The sequence below is a fragment of the Peromyscus eremicus genome, chromosome 5 (genome assembly GCF_949786415.1).
Source record: "Peromyscus eremicus chromosome 5, PerEre_H2_v1, whole genome shotgun sequence".
Taxonomy (NCBI): Eukaryota; Metazoa; Chordata; class Mammalia; order Rodentia; family Cricetidae; genus Peromyscus; species Peromyscus eremicus.
The window spans coordinates 44186222-44209684 of record NC_081420.1 but is presented as its reverse complement, the minus strand read 5'-3'; the positions used below and the strand labels follow the sequence as shown (position 1 = coordinate 44209684).

The 23463-nt window shown below is 40.2% G+C and overlaps 2 protein-coding genes across 3 annotated transcripts in view; one reads left to right on the top strand and one right to left on the bottom strand.

Annotated features, from left to right (window-relative positions):
* Nucleotides 1–4023, bottom strand: part of Sugct (succinyl-CoA:glutarate-CoA transferase) — a 721641-nt gene extending 717618 nt beyond the window's left edge. The window contains exon 1 of the mRNA XM_059263379.1: nt 3930–4023. Coding sequence (XP_059119362.1) covers nt 3930–4023 — 94 coding nt within the window. The remainder of the gene's footprint in view (nt 1–3929) is intronic.
* Mplkip (M-phase specific PLK1 interacting protein) lies at nt 3890–7963 on the top strand. 2 transcript variants are annotated; one of them, XM_059263381.1, is made up of 3 exons: nt 3890–4037; nt 4601–5153; nt 6354–7963. In XM_059263381.1, the coding sequence occupies exons 2-3, from the start codon at nt 4818–4820 to the stop codon at nt 6552–6554; spliced, it is 537 nt and encodes a 178-aa protein (XP_059119364.1). In that variant the 5' UTR covers nt 3890–4037; nt 4601–4817; the 3' UTR covers nt 6555–7963. The 2 variants fall into 2 exon arrangements, with proteins under 2 accessions (XP_059119364.1, XP_059119363.1); XM_059263380.1 differs by lacking the exon at nt 3890–4037 and having other exon boundaries at nt 4285–5153.
* Nucleotides 7964–23463: the final 15500 nt, after the last annotated feature.

Below are 23463 nucleotides of genomic sequence, written 5' to 3'. Positions count from 1 at the left end.
GTACACAATAAGGACTAAGCGGCAGGGGTGTGATGTTTTCCTTCAGAAAACATAGATTAGGTCAGGGGCTTTGGTATGAGGAACTTGTTTTACCCAAAAAAACAACTTTTGTGTAACAATCAATAAATATGACTTTGCACTGCTGTTCAGGGTTCAGCTCATGGAAACTGTTCCCCCCTGCTGCCAAAGAGCCTAAATTACATTCTGAAGTAACCCTCTTTCTTTTCTTCAACTGACCCTCACAACATCAAATACCCTAACAGCTCATATTTCAAAAAGCACCTTAATCTTTTTTATTGATTTATATAGATTTTGGCAGCTAAAATATTAACTTTTAGCCAAACGTGGTAGTACATACTTTTAGTCCCAACACTGAGGAGACAGCAGAAGGCAAATACCTATAAGTATGAGACCAGCCTACAAATGGAGAGTTCCAGGCCAGCCAGGGCTCCCTAGTAAGACCCTGTCTCAAAAAAAAAAAAAAATTAACCTATTTTAACCAGTCATTATATAGTAGAAATAAATAATGCACAGGTTGAGGTTTTCTCAATCCCAGATTAAACCATTTATAGTTGGTTTGCCCATTTAAAAAGCTTCTATTTCATATTTTAAAAAGATCTGATGTTTTTCCTATTAAAATATCAAGTAGTTGCTTCTTGTATAAAAGTTTAGTATTTCTCTTGTTTTTTATGTTTCTAAATCTTTACTTTTCGTGCAAAAAATGCTTTATTTGCTGGTTTTCTGCTGCTATAACAGAAAACTAGAGACTGAGTAATTTATTTAAAAATGAGATTATTTCTCATAATCTAAGAGCTAGGACATCCAAGAGGGGACGGTGTCTACACGTAGTCTTTGTATTCCTTCCCCATGGAAGAAAACAAGAGGACAAAGGCCAGCAACAACAGGGATAACAAAGCTGAGTTTGATTTTATAACAAACCATTCTGGCAATAACTAACTTAAAACCATGCTAACCCTTCATAAGGGCTGAGTCCTCAAAGTCCAAACATCTTTTAAAGGCCAACACTATTATAGTTGTGATTAAACTTCAACTTGTGTTTTGGAGGGAACTCAAATCATGAAAGCACATGTATCATTTTATAACTAGAAAACTACGAAGATAGATTCCAATGATATTACAATGTCATCTGCTCATTTAAAGGAATCTTTCAGTGTTTATTTCTAGAAAACATGACTCACACTTCTAATGTCAGGCTCCAGCCAGACTGATGTTCAGGCCACGATATCTGCAGAAGCCTCATCCCTTTTACATATACTGACAGGTACCCTACTATGAAACTGAATCTCCAGCTAATAGACTTCCAGGTGCCAGGAGTTCTCACCTGGGGTACTGATTGACAAAAGTCAGTATTGGTGGTCATGCATATACTCTGTTCTCCTGCCTTCTGCTGGAAACCAGAGAGTCCAGATGCAGGCTTGTGCTATGAAGTCCCCACACTTCCTCAGAGACTGATTTTTTAAAAAGGCCCCAACTCCTGCCTCATGAGCCTGATTCTGTTGCAGAGTACTCACCACGTTCTCTGTCTCTAAATTCTTCAAGGCCTGCGCCATGCTAGTATCTATTTGTTCATGGTATTATTAGCCCTTCTGATAAACTACTTACCCTCGGTCAGGTGATGGTGGTGCACACCTTTAATCCCAGCACATGGGAGGCAGAGGCAGGCGGATCTCTGTGAGTTTGAGGCCAGTATGGTCTACAGAGTGAGTTCCAGGACAGCCAGGACTGTTAACAGAGAAACCCTGTCTTGAAAAAACAAATAAAAGAAAAGAAAATAAACTACTTACCCTCAACAATTCATCTCAATGTTCCTTTGAAACTCACATATAGTCCTTTCAACTCTATTTCTTCATATAAAACTATTTCTGTAAGTATTTTTATTAATTTCAATGGAAACTTCTGTTGGTATAACTGCATTAATACATGTATTATGCATGGGTGAAGCATATTAGTCAGAAAAGAAGTAAATATGTATAATACATTTCTCTTGTGCCTGACATGCTTAGAAATGAAACAGGAATAAATTTTAACAAAGCAATGGAATTTGACTCTTGAGAGACTTAAAAACAGTTCTGTAGCCGGGCGGTGGTGGCGCACACCTTTAATCCCAGCACTTGGGAGGCAGAGCCAGGCGGATCTTTGTGAGTTCGAGGCCAGCCTGGTCTACAGAGCGAGATCCAGGAAAGGCGCAAAGCTACACAGAGAAACCCTGTCTCGAAAAACCAAAAAAAAAAAAAAAACAGTTCTGTAAATCTTTGTCAATGGAAATATTAAGTGATTTACTGTGTTTGAAGTAGATTCACTCCTTCCTATTAATGAATGAGCTAATCATATTCTTTTTTCTACTTTTTAAATTTATTTTCCTATTATCAGGTTGATACAGTATAAATTCTTATCCTAACTGTGAAATGTTTCATTGAGGCTTGCCCAGTAATTGAGTAAAACCAAAACTTATTATAAGCTGCAGTCATCCTAGGGTCCCCCCTGCTATGTAGCCTCCCTGCTTCTGTGGTTTGCAGTCTGATTGTTCTTTGCTTTATATCTAGAATCCACTTTCATACATTCACTTCTCGGTAACCTACATTACAGGGGTTGAACCATAAGAGAAGATTCCAAAAATTATGAATCTAGGAGTTTGTGCAGGATGATAGATAGTCCAGCTGCCACCTTCCTCTGATAAATGGGAGCAAATACTCCTGGGGGGGGGGGAAACTGATGCCTGAGACCCTACCCTGTGGGATACAGCCTTTCCAGGGGGATGGCAACCTCACTGGGTTTGTAGTCCTGAGAACACACCCAAGCCTCTCCCTTCGTAGACCTTTAACTATAAACACATACTACTATCTAATCAATCATCTTTTAACTTCCAAGGCTTGTCCTTTAACCCAGTTTCCATTTAAAAAGCACTAGCAATGCAGAAACATGAAACTATTTACTTTTTGCAGACACATTAAAATAACCAAAATATCAATGAATGAAGCACTGATTACTGCCATTTACCTAAAAGAGGGGTGTTCAGAATCTTTTTTGCTGAGATCTGGGAATTCCTCAGAAGGGTTCCAGAGTATCTTTGCAGGTTGGCAAAGTAAGAACACAAGGTGAGCAGGATTCTGGGTCTCCAATCTCTGTTTTAAGCATTATTCTTCTGCTTTTATATATTGGGCTCTCAAGTAGGTTTTTGTTGTTGGTTTTTGTTTTGAAGATACAGCATGATGAAAAGAAATAAAACTGATATCCACTGCAAACACACACACACACACACACACACACACACATAGAGATAACCTAACGGATTACAACCTTATAGAAACAAGCAGAGTCAGTTACCTTGTTATTTTTTTTCCCCAGAGTTGAGGAGCAAACCCACACAGCCTTGTGCTTGCTAGGCAAGCGCTCTATCACTGAGCTAAATGCCTACCCCGCTCACCAGGCGGTGGTGGTGTATACTTGTAATCCCAGCTCTTGGGGAGCAGAGGCAGGCGGATCTCCGTGAGTTCGAGGCCAGCCTGGTCTACAAAGCGAGTTCCAGGACAGCCCCGGCGGCTACATAAAGAAGCCCTGTCTTGAGAAACTAAAAAAACAAAAAAAAACAAAAAAAACCCACAAAACTTTTTCCTAACTTCGTCAACTTCCACGAGAACGGAAACGCAGGGGTCAAGTCCAGCAACAATTAGTACAGGCTCTTTAAGTTATCAAGTCAGCAGTCTGCTTTCTAAAACTCAGCTTTTGTGAGTGTTTTGTTTTTTTTTTTAAGTTACCAAAACTTCGGGGACTAGAAGGTTAAGGGTGGAGAGAAGCAGGGCACGAACGCGGCCGCGAGCCCTGCAGTGTCGCCTGGCCTGGGGAGACAAGCGCTCCCGAGGCGCGAGCGCTCTCCTCAGGGAGTCTGGGCGCTCAGTGTCGGAGGGTACCTGACTGCAGGCGGCCGGTCCACAGCCCCCTCCCGCCGGCCCGGCCTCGGCCGGGTCTCCGAAAAGCCAACGCCCTGGCCAGCGTCCACAGCATCGCCCCGCAACCGAGTGAGAGCAAACCCGCTACCGCCCACCTTGACCTTAGGACCCTCGGCCAGCCCCGCCCCGTCCGCCAGCCCCGCCCCGTCCGCCAGCCCCGCCCCGTCCGCCAGCTCCGCCCAGGGCTTCGGTCCCGCCCCCCTCGGACTCACCCCACCCCACCGCTGCGCCTGGGCGCTCGTCTCCGCCTCAGGCCCCCTCAGCCCCGCCCCCTCGACTCACCCCTCCCCATCCCACGCCCGTGCCTTGGCGCTGGACTCCACCTCAGTCCCACGACTCCCGCCTTTGGAGGGGCAGACGCTTCACGCCCCGCCTTCCCGAAGCCGCAGAGCCCGATGGCCCCACCCCTCGAACACGCCCCCTTCGGGACCTCCTCCTCCGACACGCCCCTTTCCCACGCAACCGCACTCCCCCACGCCCCACGCCCCGCACAGCCCATGAAGCAGAAGGACGAGTTTTGTGTCTTCCGCTTCTGCCTTCGTGTACTTGGGTCCAACCGAAGGCCACTGATGGCACTGTTCTTGCTGGGGTCGAGGGTTTGGTTTCCCCTTTACAGTCTTTCCTCCTCTCAGACATACCCACGGTCCTCCTACTTGAGTGACCTACTTAACTCGCCTTCCTCCGGAAGCTTTGTGAGGTCGGAACCTTTGTGCAGCCGGAACTAAAGTGCCATGCGGTGCTGGCAGCCGGAAGGCTACATAAATAGAGGAATACCAGCTTTCTGGCGGTCGATCGGTGGAGTTCCGGTGAGAGTGTCGGCGAGCGAGCTCTTCAGCTTCATTTCCTGATATGCACCGACCGAATTTTCGACCCCCGACTCCTCCGTACCCCAGCCCGGGGATAGGAGGCTGGGGTGGAGGAAGCAGCTTCCGGGGTGCCCTGGGCGGGGGGCCGCGGCCGCCCTCCCCGCGGGACGGGTACGGGAGTCCGCACCACACTCCACCGTGCGGGCCCCGGGCTAGGCCGTACGGGAGCAGCCACTCTCCGCGGCACGGCGGCAGCTTCTCGGGGGCCCGTTTCGGGTCTCCGTCCCCGGGCGGCTACCCAGGCTCCTACTCCAGGTCCCCCGCGGGGTCCCAGCATCAGTTCGGCTACTCCCCAGGGCAGCAGCAGACCTACCCCCAGGTAAAGACAATAGCTAGCGTTTGCCGAGCTCTTACTGTAATGGCAGGCGCGATACTAAACTTCCCTTTACGTGGATTGTTTAATCCTCTGTGAGGTGACATACTACGTTGGCCCAATTTCGCAGATGAGTAAACTGAAGCGTAAAGAAATTATTTAAGATTACCGTAAGTGGCAGAGCTATGGTTCTCTGTTCCACAGAAATTGTGCCCTTAACGAGTATACCATATTCATATACAAATTATCTTAATCCTCCATTTCTTCTCCCCCACCCCCCACAGGGTTTTTTGTCAGTTATTTTCCGTAAATAATCCTGGATTCCCAGGGAGAGAACATGAATGATTCCCTACTGTTGTATGGCTTCTCTATAGTCCACTGCCATTTCCTACAGATGGCCATCCCTTGGTTTTGCTTTCTTGCTCTTTTTTTTTTTTAATCGTTATAATTTTCTCCCGAGATATATTAACTTCTACTCCATTTCTCTTGAAGGAAAAAATCAAGAATTGGGTATTGTGGAAATTTCCCTTCCTCATAATGAGTGAACACAAGGCAGGAAGCTCTTTGGTTAACAATTTCAATATACGGCAGGAAGTAGCTCTTTGGTTAACAATTTCAATCTACGGTGTTTTGAAAACTTGAATATTCTCACCCAACTGAATCCCTTGAGTTGGAGTTAAAAAGTATAGGAAATTTTTGTGCAATATAAAAGTTGTAGAGATCTGAGACTTAGCAGGTTAAAAAGTTTTCAAGAAAAATTGAATACAATTAATTTGATCACTGCTTGTACTGGATTTGTTTGTATTTAATAGCTGCAGGGTTATCACATTAGAAACTCAAAAGATAATAGGCATTTTTTTAAAAACGAAATATACAGTTGGTTTTAGTAATTCTTATTTTTATTTTATTTTTCAAGACAGGGTTTTTCTGTGTAACAGCCTTGGCTGTCCTGGAACTAGCTCTGTAGACCAGGCTGGCCTCGAACTCAGAGATCATGCCTGCCTCTCTCCTATTTACTGGGATTAAATATGTGGGCCACCAAGCCTGGATGGTTTGAAAAAAAAAAAAGAAAAAGAAATTTGCAACTGAATATATTGGGCTTCAGTTTTCAACTTTTCATGTGATCACCACTAATCTTCAACTAGAGTTGAAAGTACCAATTATCTCTATTAGATGTTTTTTTAACTGATGATTTTTTTCCTAAAGGGTTCTCCAAGGACATCTACACCATTTGGATCAGGGCGTGGTAGAGAAAAAAGAATGTCTAATGAGTTGGAAAGTTATTTTAAGCCTTCAATGCTTGAAGACCCTTGGGCTGGCCTAGAACCAGTATCTGTAGTGGATATAAGCCAACAGTACAGCAATACGCAAACATTCACAGGCAAAAAAGGAAGATACTTTTCTTAACTTTTCTGAAATTCAACTGGAAGCTTCATGTGTCAGGAACATCTTGGACAGAACTTTACACAACTTGTACTTGTATAAATGAGTTGAACCCAAAGATGATGACTTTGGATAATGAATGATTAGCAGACCCTTGGGACATCTCTAACTTTGTCAAGTATTGTTGATGTTAGAGAAGATAATAGGATCATTTGCAGTATTTAGCTATCTGGGAGTATGTACCACATTCAGAAGACCAATTTCCATATTTCACGTTTCTAATATAACACATTTGTTTTTTTCAGCGGTTTAAAATAAAACATTTTTGTCTTCCTAGTTAAATTGTGATTTTGTAGAACTGCTAAAATAATGCTTCATAATCACTTAGAATTTGAGGGTAAATGTTTTGTAAACTATTTTTTTAGTGAAATAGATAAGCTACTCAAGATAGTTCTCTATATATTAATAGAAAATTATTCTACATTCATATTTTACTTAGTATTTTTGTTAAAATATTGAAACTTAAAATCACTGGAAATCACTCAACATAATTTATATGCCTTTAACTAGAAAAGGCAAGGATAAATCATATATATAATGTAGGTCAGTGTCCTACCCAATTTTCTCTATATTTTGAGCATTGTAGATTTATTTTCTCTTGAAGCCAAATGGTGTGTTGATTTGCTGTCATAAATACGAGATAAAATGCCAGACAAAAACAAGGGAGGAATTTTGGTTCATAGTTTCTAAGGTTTCAGTGAAGGTCAGCTAGATCCATTAATTTGATCTTGAGGTGAGCCACAATATGGCTGTGGACGTGGCAGACACTGCTCACCCTTGGCAGCCAAGCAGCAGAAGGATAGGAAGGAGTTAGGGAGAAGAGAAGCCTTTCCAGGGCACCTTTGCCTTCTACTTCCCAATAATACCATCATGTAAACCATTAAGGTATTAATCCCCTGATACATAAATACCCTGATGGATTGGACAAGTGGGGAGACCCTTCATATCCATATATAACAAATAACTAACAATAATCTCAAATCACTTCCACAGCAAAGACAAATACATATATTTGATTCCATCAATCCCAAAGAAGACATATGAAGCCAGTTAACTATGACCTAGACAGTAAGGCCTAATTACTTTGACTCATGGACACATTTCTAATCTGAGGGAGGGTTTTATGAACTTTAGCTCAGTTTGCCTACCTGGAGTAGTAGGGAAGGGATGCTGTGTATATGTACCTATAATAATGGAGATAAAATGTGGAGGAATATCCCCAGTTATTTAAAATCAAGTCTTGAACTGTACAGTCTTTTGAAAAATTGGTCAACATTCTCCAAAAGAAAAATGAAATGGCTATTCCACCTAGTTGAGCCATACCTATTTGTTGATAAAGTCTTAAAAAGGCAAAAAAAAAAAAAAATACAAAATACTACAAGGATTTGTAAAACCTCCATTGGAGCCAGGACTTCAAAATTTTTCTACAAGTTTTTAGCTAGATGCCCTAATTTTATCATGCAAAATGAGGAAATTCATAGTACTTAAGTTCATTTATCCCTGTATTCTGAGTTTTTAGAATAATGCCTGCAAAATAATAGGTACTAAATAATTAAATATATAAATTTGAGTTATAACTATTTTATTGTATAAGGGTTAATACAATAATGTTATATGGTTATTTGAAAGAAAACATCCATATTTAAAACATCATGGGTTTTTTTCACGTGTTGTATTTGATAAAAATAAAAGCATTTTGTAAAATGCTTATTGAACTTTATAAATAAAAAGTAACAGTTGAAAATAATTACTAAACAGTCTCTTAGAAAGTATGTTGTTGGCAAAGATGAAAAATAGAGCCAGACACATGTTACGCGTGGTTATAATCCCAGCTGCTCCAGAGGCGGAGCTGACTTGATTGTAAGGTTGAGGCTAGCCTGGGCAATTAACAAGACCTTACAAAAATAATGAAGTTATGAAAGATTGTGTGTGTTGTGTTTGTACTATGTTTGGAAGACATTCAAATACAAAACTCAAAGAATTCACATTTTATGCTGGGCGGTGGTGGCGCACGCCTTTAATCCCAGCACTCGGGAGGCAGAGCCAGGCGGATCTCTGTGAGTTCAAGGCCAGCCTGGGCTACCAAGTGAGTTCCCGGAAAGGTGCAAAGCCACACAGAGAAACTTTGTCTCGGGGAAAAAAAAAAAAATTCACATTTTTTCTGCTGGACTTTAAATGAAATATTTTTTAAAAATTTAAATTCTGTTATCTACTTCCAGAGGTCTATCGAACCTTTTCTGACTTTTTAAGGAGAAAATTTTGTCCTCAGCAAAAGTGCATACACGATTAGTCATTTATTCAGAATTAGGTTTTTGATGGGGTTTTACTTTGTTTCTGCATTGAGAGTCTGGCTATGTAACTCTGGCTTTGATGAACCTAACTATGTAGATCAAGCCAGCCTTGAACTCAAAGAGAACTGCTTGCCTTTGTCTCTCAGTGCTGGGATTAGAAGAGTGCACTACCACACCCTGCTATCTTTAAGAAGAGTTGAAGGCCGGGAGGTGGTGGCGCACGCCTTTAATCCCAGCACTCGGAGGCAGAGCGAGGCAAATCTCTATGAGTTCGAGACCATCCTGGTCTACAGAGCGAGATTCAGGACAGGCACCAGAACTACACGGAGAAACCTTGTCTGGGGGTGGGGGGAGGGGGTTCCTTGAGCTGGGCATAGTGGCCCACACCTTTGGCCACAGCCCTTCAGGAGGCCGAGGCCAGGTCTGGTGGATCTCTAATTTTGAGGCCAGCCTGGTTGGTCTATGAAGTGAAGGACAGCCAGAGCTACATAGTGAGACTGTGTCTTGAAGAAATAAAGCTGAATAACGTTTTAGTTACACCAGCACCGGCAGGCAAGCAAGCAGGGGATCTCTGAGTTCGAGGCCAGCCTGGTCTACAGAGCGAGTTCCAGGATAGCCAAGACTACATAGAGAAACCCTGTTTCAACAAACCAAAAGAAAAAGAAAGATGCCTATGATCAAGGGAACACGACAATTTCCTGTTTAATCTGTCTTCCATTTTACAAAAGAATGAGAAGATTTGTTTTCAAAAAACAAGCCCAACAATTTCTACTCTTCCAGAAATCTGCCTCTTACCTATCAAGAAGATGTGTCCTTTTGAACTTTATCAATCATTTCTTCCTGTCCTGATTAAAGGAGTATGATGAAATTTAACTTATTTTTATTGTGAGTAAAATATTTCATTCAGACTGTTAGATTGCATATGAAAATGTTCAGAATTCAGATGTTTTGTCAAGTAAAGAAGATGGCAATGTTTGTTTAATGACTTTGTCTTTTTTTGTCCCCTATTTTAAAAACTAGTCTTCGGGTGAATCGCATAAAGGAAAACTAAGAGTATGAATATAACATAAAGGAAAAGCTGCCTTTTTAGGCAACAAGCAAATGGTAAGGCTATTTGCCTCATCTAAGAATATCCAAATCAAATATAAAACTATGATTGATTTTGGTGAATCAGGTTCTGTGTTTCCACCATGCTGAACAATGATGAGTTTGAAGATGGGTCTCAAACTCTCAAAATTTCTATGATTTCAAGGGAGGGAGAAGTTAAAAGCCATGTGTACTTCTTATATACTAACATTACATTTCACGTTAAAGGAATGTGGCTTAAATCAGACAAGTATAGGTCTGTAGTCTCAGGACTCAGGATGCTGAGGCAGAATTACAAGTTCAAGCCCAGCTTGGGCATTATAGTATGACCTCCTATTCTTGCTCTCCAACCCCCATCCCTTCCACCCCCAGATATTTTTCAGTTGGTGTTTTATATTTTCTGGAATTTCTTTCAGACTCTTGAAACCTTTCAGTAATTTTTGCCAGCCCATTAGATAATCTGTAAATTCTCATTAATTGTTTTCTCAGGCCTCCTTAGCTTCCTGTCATGACTCAAACCACAAGTGTTTACATTTTTACCATGAACTTCCTAGTATCATTTCCTCTATATCCAGTACTTACCACCTAACCCAAGATTTGTCATTTTATAACCCACTTAGTGAAAACACTGCCAGTTAACTTAGGCAAATGCATCTCAATTCCCACTTTGACAAAACACCATATATAATTAGTAGAACCTGCCCATTAAAATAGGAGTAGCCAAGCATGAAGACATGCCTTTAATCCCAGAAATCTGGAGGCAGAGGCCAGCCTGGTCTGCATAGCGAGTTCCAGGCCAGCCAAGGCTGCATATGTAGTAAGACCTTGTCTCAAAAAAAAAAGGCGGGGGGGGGGGGGGGGGGGAGAAAGAAAAAGAAAAACCTATAGAAATAAGTCTCCAAAATATAGTCTAGAACTTAGTGTATTTAACCCAAGAATCAGATGTCTTTATTTTGTTCTAATGCATTAAAAAGCATAATCAGTTATAAAATTCCTACTCTGTATAAATAATTATCTTCATGAAATCTGAGATTTAAACACCCTAAGTAAAATGACTCTTAAATATAAGGATTATGGACAATGTTTTGTAAGGCCTTTTGGATTACTCTCAAGGGATTACAGAATGTGATTTGAACTACTAGGTCTTCATTGGAAGTGGTTTTCAGGTTTGTGTTATTCACAAAAGTCAAGGTAGTTTAAGATGGATAGTAAATGCCTATAATCTCAGTCTAAACACCTATAATCCACCTGTAATCTAGATATATCAGATGCAGTAGGCAGAGAGGTGAGAATTAGGAGTTTAAGGCTATCCTCAGCAACTTAGTGAGTTTGAGGTTACTATAGGCTATGAGACCCTGTCTCAAAAACAAACAAATTTAAAATAATTTAATGTTAAGTCATCTTTTGTCTTTTAGCATATAATTAGGAGTCCAAGAGTATCTTATATAAAAATATTTATTTTATGTGCTTGTGTCCAGGTGTATGTATGTGCACTATATGCTTGCAGGAGTTAGAAGAAGCATCATATTCCCTAGAAAAAGTTTCAGAAGGTTGGGAGTCACTATGTGGATGCTGGGAACCAAAACTGGGGGATCTGCAGGAGCACTGAGTGTGCTTAGCCACTGAGCCATCTCTCCAGCCCCTTCCATCTCTTTTCTTATGCATATATAGAATGAGTTTTGAAAAACATGTCTTTATTTTAAAATAGTAGTAAAACTGATGCCTTTAGTATTTTTGTCAAAATTAGTATATTTTCAATTTTTTTAATTTAATTTATTTGGTTTTATCACTTGGAGAATTATTAAAGCTATTGGAAATAGATTGTTTTAAATATCAAAAAATATTAATTAATAAATATAACTTTTTGCTTTCTTTTGAGGCAGTCTCATGTAGTCCAGAGTGACCTCAAACTTACTGTGTAACCAAGAATGATATTGAACTCCTGATCCTGCTTCTGCCTCCTGAGTGCTGGGATTGTGGGCATGTGTAGCTGTGCCTGCATGACCTTAGTGTATGTGAAGGAGCAGATTTGTCCTAGGGTGTCAGGGTAAAACCTGGAGTTATACTTTTTTACACTGAGATTAAATTACGTGGGTAAGGAAGGGAAATGCAAGTTTGGAATAGATAATACAGTCTCCTACCTATTAAAGAAAAGCTTAAGAATTTTAAGAAGTGGTGGTAAATATTAAGTTTCTGTGAGATCTAGATTCTGTTCAAATAACTATAGTAAAGTAAATGTATCTTAAAATAATAGTGTTAGAGAAATGACTAATTTTTAAAGTGATGAAAAAAAAATTTTGAGACAGGGTCTCACTATGTAGCTCTGGCTATCCTGGAACTCACTGTGTAGACCAGGCTGGCTTCAAACTTACAGAGATCTGCCTGTCTGTGCCTCCAAAGTGCTGGTTTTAAAGGCATGTGCCATATATCTATACCTTTTCAAAATTACTCTAAATAGAGTATGGGACCAACATTTTTAGTGATCTCAAATCAGCTGAGGAAGGAGGGAAGGGAATATAGTAAACTCAACCCAAGAAAAGTGAAAGAAAAGGATGTAAAAGATTCAGGAATGAGGATGTGGGTCAGTTGATAGAGTGCTGGCCTGGGAGGCACAAAGCCCTAAATTTGACCCCCAGCACATAATACCCCTTTAATCCCAATGCCTGGGAAATGGGAGGCAGGAGAATTAGATCAAGCTCCTCAGCCTCACAGCTTGAATCCAGCATGGGTTTCATGAGACCCTGTTTCATAAGTCAAAAAGAAATAGAAAATTTAACATCACAGTGGAGATTTTAGCACATCTCCCACAAAAATAGCTCTATCAAGAAATGAAGAATTTCTCAGAGTATAAGAGATATTTATACAAAATGAACACACATATAATGTATACATACTTTTATAAGTATGCACATGTAATTCATTTTTAAATTTTAAAATCAGTACAAATTTAAGATTTGTTTGATAGATTACATTTTTCCTCACCAAAATAATAAATTTCAAAACAAAGTACTCCCCTCCAAGAAATAAAAGTCTATGAAATAAGACAGCCTATAAAGAATGCCTTTAAAATTAATACCAATAAAATTGTGAATTGATATTTGTAAATTCTCCCTCCACAAAAGAGTAGACTTCCAGGCTATCATTGTATGTGTAATTCTTGTATTATATGAACCTTTCTTTGGTGGAGGAAGTATTCAATATTATCTTAAACTTAACGTTAATTTATCTCAAAGTTTCCAAGAAATAAATAGAAGTTGTAGATTATTTCATTTATAGACATTGTTATCAAAAGTCCTAAACAAAATTCACCAGAGCCAGCTGCAAGTGACTGCTAGTCACACTGGTACTCGAGAGGCTGGAACAGTCTGAAAGCTGCCCTGGGATTAAGTCCTAGTCTGAACAAGAAAAGTTAAAAAGAACTAATGGTGCTTATTTCACTTATCTCTGGATTGCGGTGAAGGATCAACCTTTCAGAGTATTTTGGTGTAGTATACCTTATTACCCAGTTAAAGAACAGGATCCTCTATTAATAGGTAAATAAACTGAAGTAAAAACATCCTTAAAACTAGATACACAGACGTCTTAGAGAAGTGGAAAAAGAAGAGATCACATCTACCCAAGTGCAGAAGAAAAGATCAAACTCTCATGGGCCCGTGAGAGGAAGACTTGAACTATCACTCTCAGTCCAAAACAGTTCTGCAGTTATAGTTCTCCAGTGTACCAGTTGGGGAAAATGTAGTAGATAAAAATGCTCTAACTCTGTAGCAAGCTGTAATCTTGGAGGAATGGAGGAAAAGTACAAAGCATATTTGAAGGACTTTTTAAAGTATAACTAAATGGAGAAGTAGGTGCTCAGTACTGTACTGACCCCCCCCAATCTACAGGTAGTGATTATGAGATGGGGTTATAACTACAACTCGTCATTATGTCATTCATACTTTTCTAAATTTGGAACTGAAAATACTAGCCATAAAATATTTGCAATCTCAGCAAAATATTTTTCTAATATTTTAAATTTACATATATATAATTTTGAAGTACAGTGTTATTTTAATATTTGTATATTGTGTAAACTGATTGGATGAAGGCAATTGGCAATTCTATCAGTTAGAACATTTATCTCATCTTTGTTTTTACCAGTACTTACTTTGAAACATGCAGTTATTAACAGCCATAGTTACCCTACTGTGTTCTAGGGTTCTTAGAGAACACAGAAGTCACTCTTGCTGTTCAGCTGCATCTCTGTTCTGTTAGCTCTCTTTACTCCACCTGCCTTGTCTCTTAGTCATCCTTCCCAGCCATGATCGCCTTTTTAAAATATAACATCCCAGTGAGAACATGGTATTTGGGTTTTCCTTATTTCATTAAGGAATGTTATTCAAAAGACTGGGTGGTGGTGGTGCATGCCTTTAATATGAGCATTTAGGAGGCAGAGACAGGTGGATTTCTGTGAGTTTGAGGCCAGCATGGTCTACATAGTTCTAAGACAGCTAGAGCGACATAGTGAGACCCTGTCTCAAAAAACAAAAAGTCAACCAGGCTTATCTATTTTGCCACAAATGACAAGATTTCGTGGTTTTTATGACTAGTTAGTGTGTATGTATCATATTTTCTTTAGCCATTCATCATTTGTTGGAGACCTAGACTAGTTTCATATTTTTACTATTCCTAGCAAGTTGTTTTATTTAATTGACTCTAAATTTTAAAACAGACTTTTTTATTTTGGGGCCATACATGTGCCATGGTGCCAGTGTCAGAGGACAGTTCATGGGACTTGGTTCTCCTTTCATGGGGGTTCCAGGGGTCCACCTTGGGTCATCTGGCTAGGAGGCAAGCCCTCTTTACCTGCTCAGCCACCTCACTGGCCCTGTTGAATCTGAATTTTAATTGTGAAAGCAAAAGACCTAGAATAGCCAGTTCAATAGAACATGAGCCTGTAAAAGAGTCTAGCAGAGAATATGAGGGGCTGGAGAAATGGCTCAGCAGTTAGGAGCACTGGCTGCTCTTGGAGAAATTGAGGGTTTGATTCCCAGCACCTATATGGTAACCCACAACTGCCTGTAACTTTAGGGTAGTGGTTCTCAACCTTCCTAATGCTGAGACCCTTTAATACAGTTCCTCATGTTGTGCTGATCTCAGCCATAAAATCATTTTGTTGCTACTTCATAAATGTAATTTTGCTACCGTCTTTCTCTTTTGGGTTTGGTTTTTTTCAAGACAGGGTTTCACTATATAGCCCTGGCTGTCCTGGAACTAATTGTGTAGACCAGGCTGGTCTCAAACTCAAAGAGATCCTCCTGCCTCTGCCTCCCAGAGTGCTGGGATTAAAGGTGTGAGCCATCACTGCCCCGCTTGCTACTGCTATGAATTGTGATGTAAATCATTTGATACAGGATATCTGATATGCTACCCCTATGAAAGATTCATTTGAATGCTGCAAGGGGTCATGACCCACAGGTTGAAAAACTATACTCTCGTGGATCATACACTCATGCAGGCATATACACATAAAATGAGATATCTTTTTAGAAAAAAAGAAAAGAAAATCAGAGATCTTAAGCATTCTGCCCAAAGTTCTGCTTCTTTGCCCAGTTCCTGCCTGGTGCCAACGGATTGGTGCTGTTCTCAGACTTGATCAGAGAAGCTTCGTACTGCAGAGAGTAGTGATAATGTAGAGATTCATTAACTGTTCAAAATGCTAAGACTAAGGGGCTGTGACTTAGCAGCTATAGATGGAACATCTGTATCAACAAAGCCCCCAAGCCTCAGGGAACACTGAGGAACACATGTCAAAGTCAGAAGAAAGGAAGGAGTACTGTGAAGACTGGCCTCTGGACATGGCATAGCTGTTGCTTGCATGAACTCATCCCAGATGTGGGTACCAGCACAAGATGAAGGGTTTAAAATTCCAGCATTAGAGCTGGAGAGAAGCCCCACTGGTTGAGCACTGGCTGCTCTTCCATATGACCACTGTAATTCTTTTCCCAGCATCCACAGTGTGGCTCACAGCTAGCTCTTATTACAGTCCCATGGGACCTGAAGCTCTCTGATGGCCTCCAACACTGTGTGCACATTACATACATACATGCAGGCAAAACCCCAAAGCACTTAAAACTCCAGCTGCAGCGGGAGGGGCTAAAGGGAGCTGATGACTGCTGAGGGAATGAAACTTTAAGGTAGTGAAATTATAGATAGTGATAATGGAGAATGCATGTTAATTGTATAACCATGTATCCAAACCCATAGAACGGTAAAAGTACAAAACATTGAAAAGTCACTTTGAGGTGGAGGGTTTGGTAGGTTGCCCATGCCTCAGTGGAAGACTTCAGACAAGTGCACATAACTGGACTTGGTGAGTTTAAGAAATTTTGTAAAAAGAACTTTTTAAAAAGACATGGAAGTGCCGGGCGCACGCCTTTAATCCCAGCACTCGGGAGGCAGAGCCAGGCAGATCTCTGTGAGTTCGAGGCCGGCCTGGGCTACCAAGTGAGTTCCAGGAAAGGCGCAAAGCTACACAGAGAAACCCTGTCTCGAAAAACCAAAAAAAAAAAAAAAAAAAAAAAAAAAGACATGGAAGTGAGATAAGAGATGTTGGGGGAGCTGAAGGGAGCTAGTAGGAGATGGATATAGCTAAGATACATTGTATAGCATGTATGAGATTGTCAAAAATAAGTTTAATCTATACAATACTGTTTAACAAAAAGAAAAAAAAGGAAAGAAAATTTGGTTGACCTTTGGATTGGTGTTGACTTTAAGATAAAAAACCAAAAGCCTGATTCGTAAAAGAATTGAAGGTTGAACCTCACAAAAATAGATATTCTGCTTTGTGAAAAATGCTTAAAAAATTAAGACAGGGATAGGCACATGACTTTAATCCCAGTACTTGGAAGGCAGAGGCTGGAGGATGATCTTTGTGAGTTTGAGGCCAGTCTGGTCTACATATCAAGTTCCAGGACAACCAGGGTTACATAGAAGCTTTCTCAACCCTCGCCAAAAAAGAACGAAAATGAGAAGTCAAGACATGGACTGGAAGAAAACACTTTGAAAACAACAGTATGCCATTATATACCTTTTACAGTGTCAGAGAAGAAAACATGCTGGTGACAGATGCTGGCCAGTGGTGGTGCAGTGCCAGCTGCAGCCAGAAGAGCTCGCTGGATCCGTTGGAACTAGAGTTGTGAGCCACCAAGTGGGTGCTGGAATTGTCCCCTTGCCTGTAAAAGCAACTAGTGCTCTTAATTGCTGAGCCATCTCTCTAGCCACGTTTACTGGTTTTGATGATAGAAATTTGTGTTCCTAATAAACAGATTAAAAATGTCGGTCAGCAAGATGGCTCAGTGCATGAAGCACTCGCCACCAACCCTGCTGATCTGAATTCCATCCCCAAAACCCACATGACGGACCAAAGAATTGACTTGCAGGTTGTATCACTTGGCACCAACCCTGCAGATCTGAATTCCATCCCTGAAACTCACATGACAGAGCAGAGAATTGACTCGCAGTTTGTCCTCTGAATTCCATGGATGCACTGTGGCATGTTTGTGGGCACTCACATACAAATGCTAAATAAATGGGAAATGTAAGAAATGTGATCTTGTGACTAGCTCTTGTAACCCCAGATCTAATTCAGATTAGATAATTCTAAAGATTTTACATGCATATTTTCACACAGGAAATCTGTATACCAGTCAGAATTCCTTCAGGTAGTAAGATTCAGAAAATCTAACTTAGTTTTCCTTAAACACCAGATATCCACTTTAAGACCAGGACCTGGCTAAGTAGAGGAGCTCACATGATGCCGTCAACTCTTCCTTCCTCTTTCGTGGTGGTTCTATGCTGTCATGCCTTGTTCTTGTTTCCCATAGACTCTTCCCTCCTGAAGACAATAAGATTGATAAAACTCCCCTTAGTGACCTAATGGAGAGACTCCAGGTTCCTTAGCAGTCTTGCAAGGGTCTTGGAACTGCCTCTTGCTGGCTGGCTGTCACATGTGCATTTCCTGATCAGTAACTGACAATATGTGATATTGCTCAGGGGGTCAAACCTAGGTCCTGTGGCCTCCATAGTGGCAGAAGTGAAGGGGACACTGTTCTGCACTCCAGAGACTTAAGTATAGTGAGCCATGTAGTTTCCCAGTAGAAAGCTGAGGAGAAATAGTGCTACAGATGAAGAGCCATTTTATAGGTATCTTTTTATACATACTCTCTACTTTGTAACATTTGCAGAGAAGTTACAAAGATAGTACAGAGCTACTTGTCAAAAGCAAGGGTACTAAACACATTAAACTATAGACTATTAGATTTATTGATGGCTTATGGAGTAAACATGATTCCCACACAAGCCTGACAACCTGAGTTTGATCCCCAGAACCCATCAAAGGTCCAAGGAAAGACCAGTTCTACAAACTTTGTCTACAATGTTCTCTGACCTTGATATTCATGCTGTGGCAATAGTTCTTATTTTCTCCTCTCTTCCTCCTCCTTCCCCTGTCTCACACAGAATAATTAAGTTTATAATCCTTTTTTGTTCTATGATCCAGTGTAAAATTTTACTTAACATTGAGCACCCACCGTCTTTTAAGTCATGCCTACTAAGATACCTTAGGGAGACGGAACTGAAACTGAAGTCCAAAAACCTCTGTGTGATTTGTTTGTCCTTTTCAGCTCTAAATATACAGCTCACCGTGACCCATTATTATATCTAATTCCACAACATCAGTTTATAGTGATAGAGAAGAATAATTACATTTGAAAGGGAAAAAACTCTCCCATTAGGATAGGAGAAAAATGAAAACATAATTAATACTCACTGGTCGAACTGCATACTTGTGCTTACGAATATCGAAAGGATTTCCTGGAGGGAAAGTGAATTTTCTGATCAGCTAGTCTGGTTCTATCAGAGAGAACTCCCTTTGTCTATATGTTTTTCATATGGCTAAATCCAAGATGGGATTTTTATTATTGCCTTTCTTCTAGGTGACTATTCTTGGCAACCTACATCTTGTTCTTATAAAGTATGTTGGATATCTTTGATGAATTGTTGTACAATTTTATTATAGTTCTATGATAATTCAATATGCAGGGACTGGTTTCCTATCTTGTATATCCCTTTTAACATACACATATACAGGTTGGATTGGTATCTGCTCATTAAGTAACAAAGCAGGTATGCCAGGTATAGTTCTTGATGCTGGACACAAAACAAAAAGCCTCTCTCTTGTAGAACTTTCATTGAGGTGGACTTCCAGCCACCAGAACTGAGAGAAAATAATATGCTGTTAAGCTATTCAAATTATTTCTATCTAGCAACCCTAGCAACAAATACAGAACATGCGCTTGTTTTAAAATTGATGAAACACTGTATCACAGTGATTGGGCAGCTTTAGGATATAGGAGATTAGTGATTATGAGGAGAAATTGGTTGGCATCTTTAAGCATTTCTCTAGCAATGATCAAAAAATGCAGGCTCAAAACAATATTTGGGGGTTCTGAATCTAAGTAGGGTTTTAGCTTTGTCTAGAGGATACAGGGAAGTAAGATGTAACAAGCATCTGGAAGTGTTCAGGAAGTGGAGGCATTAATCATGAAAAAGCAATGGAGTCAGTGTTTCCTGACTTGTCAGAGTAAAGCCTGAGTTCCAGAAATTCCAGCCTGTCCCCAATATGCCACTTAACAAGGACGAATGCTGGTAAAGAGTAGATTTATTCATTGGAAACATTGGGAAGAGGATGAAATAAAGGGATCTAATGATCCCCTGGTTTGTCTTCTGGATACTGACATGAGCTTTGGGGTTAAATGGGAAAAAGAAAGAGAGCAAGACATGTATATAGTTATAGCAGTCCTGGTTTAGGTGTGATCTTCTTGATCAATCTCAGCTCCAGTCTATAAGATGGGGCCAGGGGAGTCCTTATTGCTTGAATGGACAGGATTGTTCTCTAGACATAGGGACTCATAGGGAATTTTCCCCATCTGGAGTAGGGAGATCCCGTCTTGCTGTTAGCTACCTTGTGGGCCCAAAAGAGGTGTCAGTGCTTTTCAGGGAAACACACACACACACACACACACACACACACACACACACACACACACACAACACAGCTTCTCATGCGTATTTCAAGAGTATTAAAGAGAATTGTACTGCAAGCCTAGGAGGGAATTTTTTAGACTCTTAAGTAATACATTGAAATTGAGGTCAATGTTGATGTAAAGCCTGGTATGATGGGCATGAAAGACATGCCTCTGTCTATGAATGCCAAAGAAGATACATACCAGAAGACATACACTTAAGAGTACATCAAAGTAAAGCTAAGGGTTGAAGACCATATACTTGGTGGTTAAACAGGGCCTGCACAGGTTTGCACTGGGTCCTCTACATATAGTATGGCTTCCATATTTATGGGATCCAATTTATGGGATTCCTGAGTGCAAACAAGTGGATCTCAGATTCTTGTGCCTTCTCTTAGGCTTTTTTCCTTCTGTTGGCTTGTCCAACTTTGATATGATAGTTTTTGTTATATCTTATATTTTATTTTGTTATATTTTATTATCTTTTTTTTTGTTTGTTTGTTTTTGTTTTTTCGAGACAGGGTTTCTCTGTGTAGCTTTGCGCCTTTCCTGGAACTCGCTTTGGAGACCAGGCTGGCCTCGAACTCACAGAGATCCGCCTGGCTCTGCCTCCCGAGTGCTGGGATTAAAGGCGTGCGCCACCACCGCCCGGCTATTTTATTATCTCTTAGAGGCCTGTTCTTTTGTAATGACAGAAAGGAAGTGGATCTGGATGGGAGTGGAGATGGGAAGGAGCTGAGAGGAGGGGAAACTATAATCAGGATATTCCATGTGAGAAAATACTTCATTTTCAATAAAATAATAAAATTCCAAAACTAAAACAAAACAGACTACAAATTAAAAGGGTAATATTTTGTCTTATGGGTATGTGTGTTTAGCCTGCATGCATGTCTGTGCATGAAGTTTGTGCCTGGTACCCTTGGAGGCCAGAATTCATCAGATCCCTTGGAACCATAGTTATAGATGGTTGTGAGCCACTGTGTGGGTGGGGATCAAATGACTCCAGTACAAGCAGTCAATGCTCTTTACTGATGAACAATCTCTCTAGATAACCCCCTAATACATTTTTGAAAAGACTAGATAAAAGATGACTGAATGAGAAAAAAAAAATAGGAGAAAATGGTGAGCCCTCTGAGTATGTTGGAGAGGAAAACAGATTGGCTCAGTCAGGAAGTGTCTTTGCAGCAGGTAGTGAGTTAATAGTTTGAATTAAGAATGACCTGAAAGTGAAAGAATTCAGAACACCTAGTTTGACTCAAAGCTGCCCTCACTTGATAAGGCTAAAGGCACATGGTGTCCAGGGAAGATTTGGTCAAAGCAGAAGCCAAGGAAATACTTCAAGAAAAGAGCTGATTCCTTATACCCAAGCAATACTTGCACACACTAAGATAAAACGATTTTCTTAGATTTTGCAGAGTAATCTTTACCATCCAGTAACAACATGGAGTCAGATATTTTTATAAGTAATCATTTGCAAACAAAAGTACTTTTAAAATAAATGTAAAATTTTGGGGCTGGAGATGGCTCAGCAGTTAAGAGCACTCACTGGCTGGCTTCCAGAGGAGTCCGGTTTGATTCCCAGCACCACAGGGCAACTACCATCTCTTAACTTCAGTCTCAGGCGATCCAGTACCCTCTTCTGGCCTCAGTGGGCACCATGCAAACACACGGTACACCAGTATGCATGTAGACAAAACACACATTTTAAAAAATCTTTTAAAAATATTTTAAAACTCTGAAATTCTGATACATTGTAATTACATATCTTTTGTCATGTATATTGCTTAGCATTCTGTGAACATGTTAATTGGCCCATTTTCACTGAGAAATTTTCTGCCAATATTTGTCTCCACTCTATTTCCTCTTCTACTGTCCCTGGAAAGTGGGATATCAGGATCTCTTGCCGACTTACTGATTCTCCATTTGTACTTTACTCCAGTTTAATTTTTGCAGTAAACTGTAGAAAGGAGCACCCCTTAAAATGTTTAGACTTGCTTCTTCTTCGGGTGGAGATGTGGTTTTTAGCCTGCCCACTTTTTTGTTTGCAGTTGTTTTTAATGTCCCATAGCTCTTACTTTTTCAAGTCTTTCTTTAGTGATAGCTTTAATAACTATTATTGGTAACCTTACAAGATTCCCTTCAGCTCAAGTTATGGAAATAACATTCCCGCTTTCATCAATTGTTTTGACATATGTGAATAGCTTTTATGGATAATTCTTGCCCTAGAGCGCTTTGTTCATCTGATAGAATTGCTGCTGTGCTGAAGATGAAGCCAATACAAAGAGAAGTGAAGCAAAATAACTACAAAGTAGTGGGCCGTATCTGAAGCATGATCTTCTTGAGGTGTAAGAGAAGAAATTCTCTCTTGTCTATGCAACTTTCAGCCAAATTTTCTGGTGTTTGCAAACCCACACATGCTGACCTACTAGAGGATTTGGTTAAAGTGACGTAGTAAACTCAAATATTTGGAGTTGGCAGAATGAAGGTGGAGAGTTGGAAGTAATTCCCACTATCCGAGGCATGAGTGATCTTTGCATTTGGCCATATTGCTACCTTATATATTAAGCTACTAGCCCTGTTCCTATAGTAGCATTAAGGGAAGTAAAAGAGGAAATCCAAATGATAGAATATATTGGCTATTTCCTAAGGTCCACAAGAAAACTGTATCCATTTGAAGGTGGCCTGGCTAGAAGCAGAAGTCCTTTCTGACTGTTACCTACACTCCAAGTGGACGTTTTCAGTATTTGAAAAGCTGGATTATCCAGCTGGGGAGAACAGCATCACTCATTTGGTAAAGTGCTTGACTAGTATGCAAAACAAAACAAAATTTAAAAAAACCCAGAAAAATAAAACAAAAACCTGGTCTGAATCCACTCCCAGTACTCAGGAAGTGGAGACAGAAGAATAAAAAGTTCAAGGTTGTCCTCAACCACATAATAAGTTCAAGGCCAGCCTGGGCTACAAGAGACTGTGAGACACACACACACACACACACACAATCTAAAAACAAACAAAATTGAGAATAAAACAAGAACAGCTAAATTATCTTCAAAGTGGGAGACATAGGTGATATGACTGTGGGGATAAAGTTAACATCAGTCTTTTCAAAATTAAAGGATTATGAATAATTTGTTCTCACCCAAAGCTGTTGTTTCTCATAGCCTCAAGGCCAGATCTTACTAATGAAAGATAAGAGGAACCAGTAGGTTACAGAAATAAAACATGAACGAAGGACTGTATTGTACTATCATTCTGTTCTGATCTACTACACAGAGGACTGTATTGTACTATCATTCTGTTCTGATCTACTACACAGAAAAACCCAACAGCAATTCACATCTGTCCTTCAAACAACCAGTTCACTTGGAGTTTTTTTCAAAATTGGATTTTGTGATCTTTTATTTCCAGTGCACATGAGAGACATTGGCTTGC

Excerpts from the sequence above, each read along its gene's own strand:
- Mplkip (XM_059263381.1), top strand. The coding sequence starts at position 4,818 with ATGCACCGACCGAATTTTCGACCCCCGACTCCTCCGTACCCCAGCCCG. Across the intron at positions 5,154-6,353 it reads AGCAGCAGACCTACCCCCAG|GGTTCTCCAAGGACATCTAC; the intron begins GTAAAGACAATA and ends TTTTTCCTAAAG.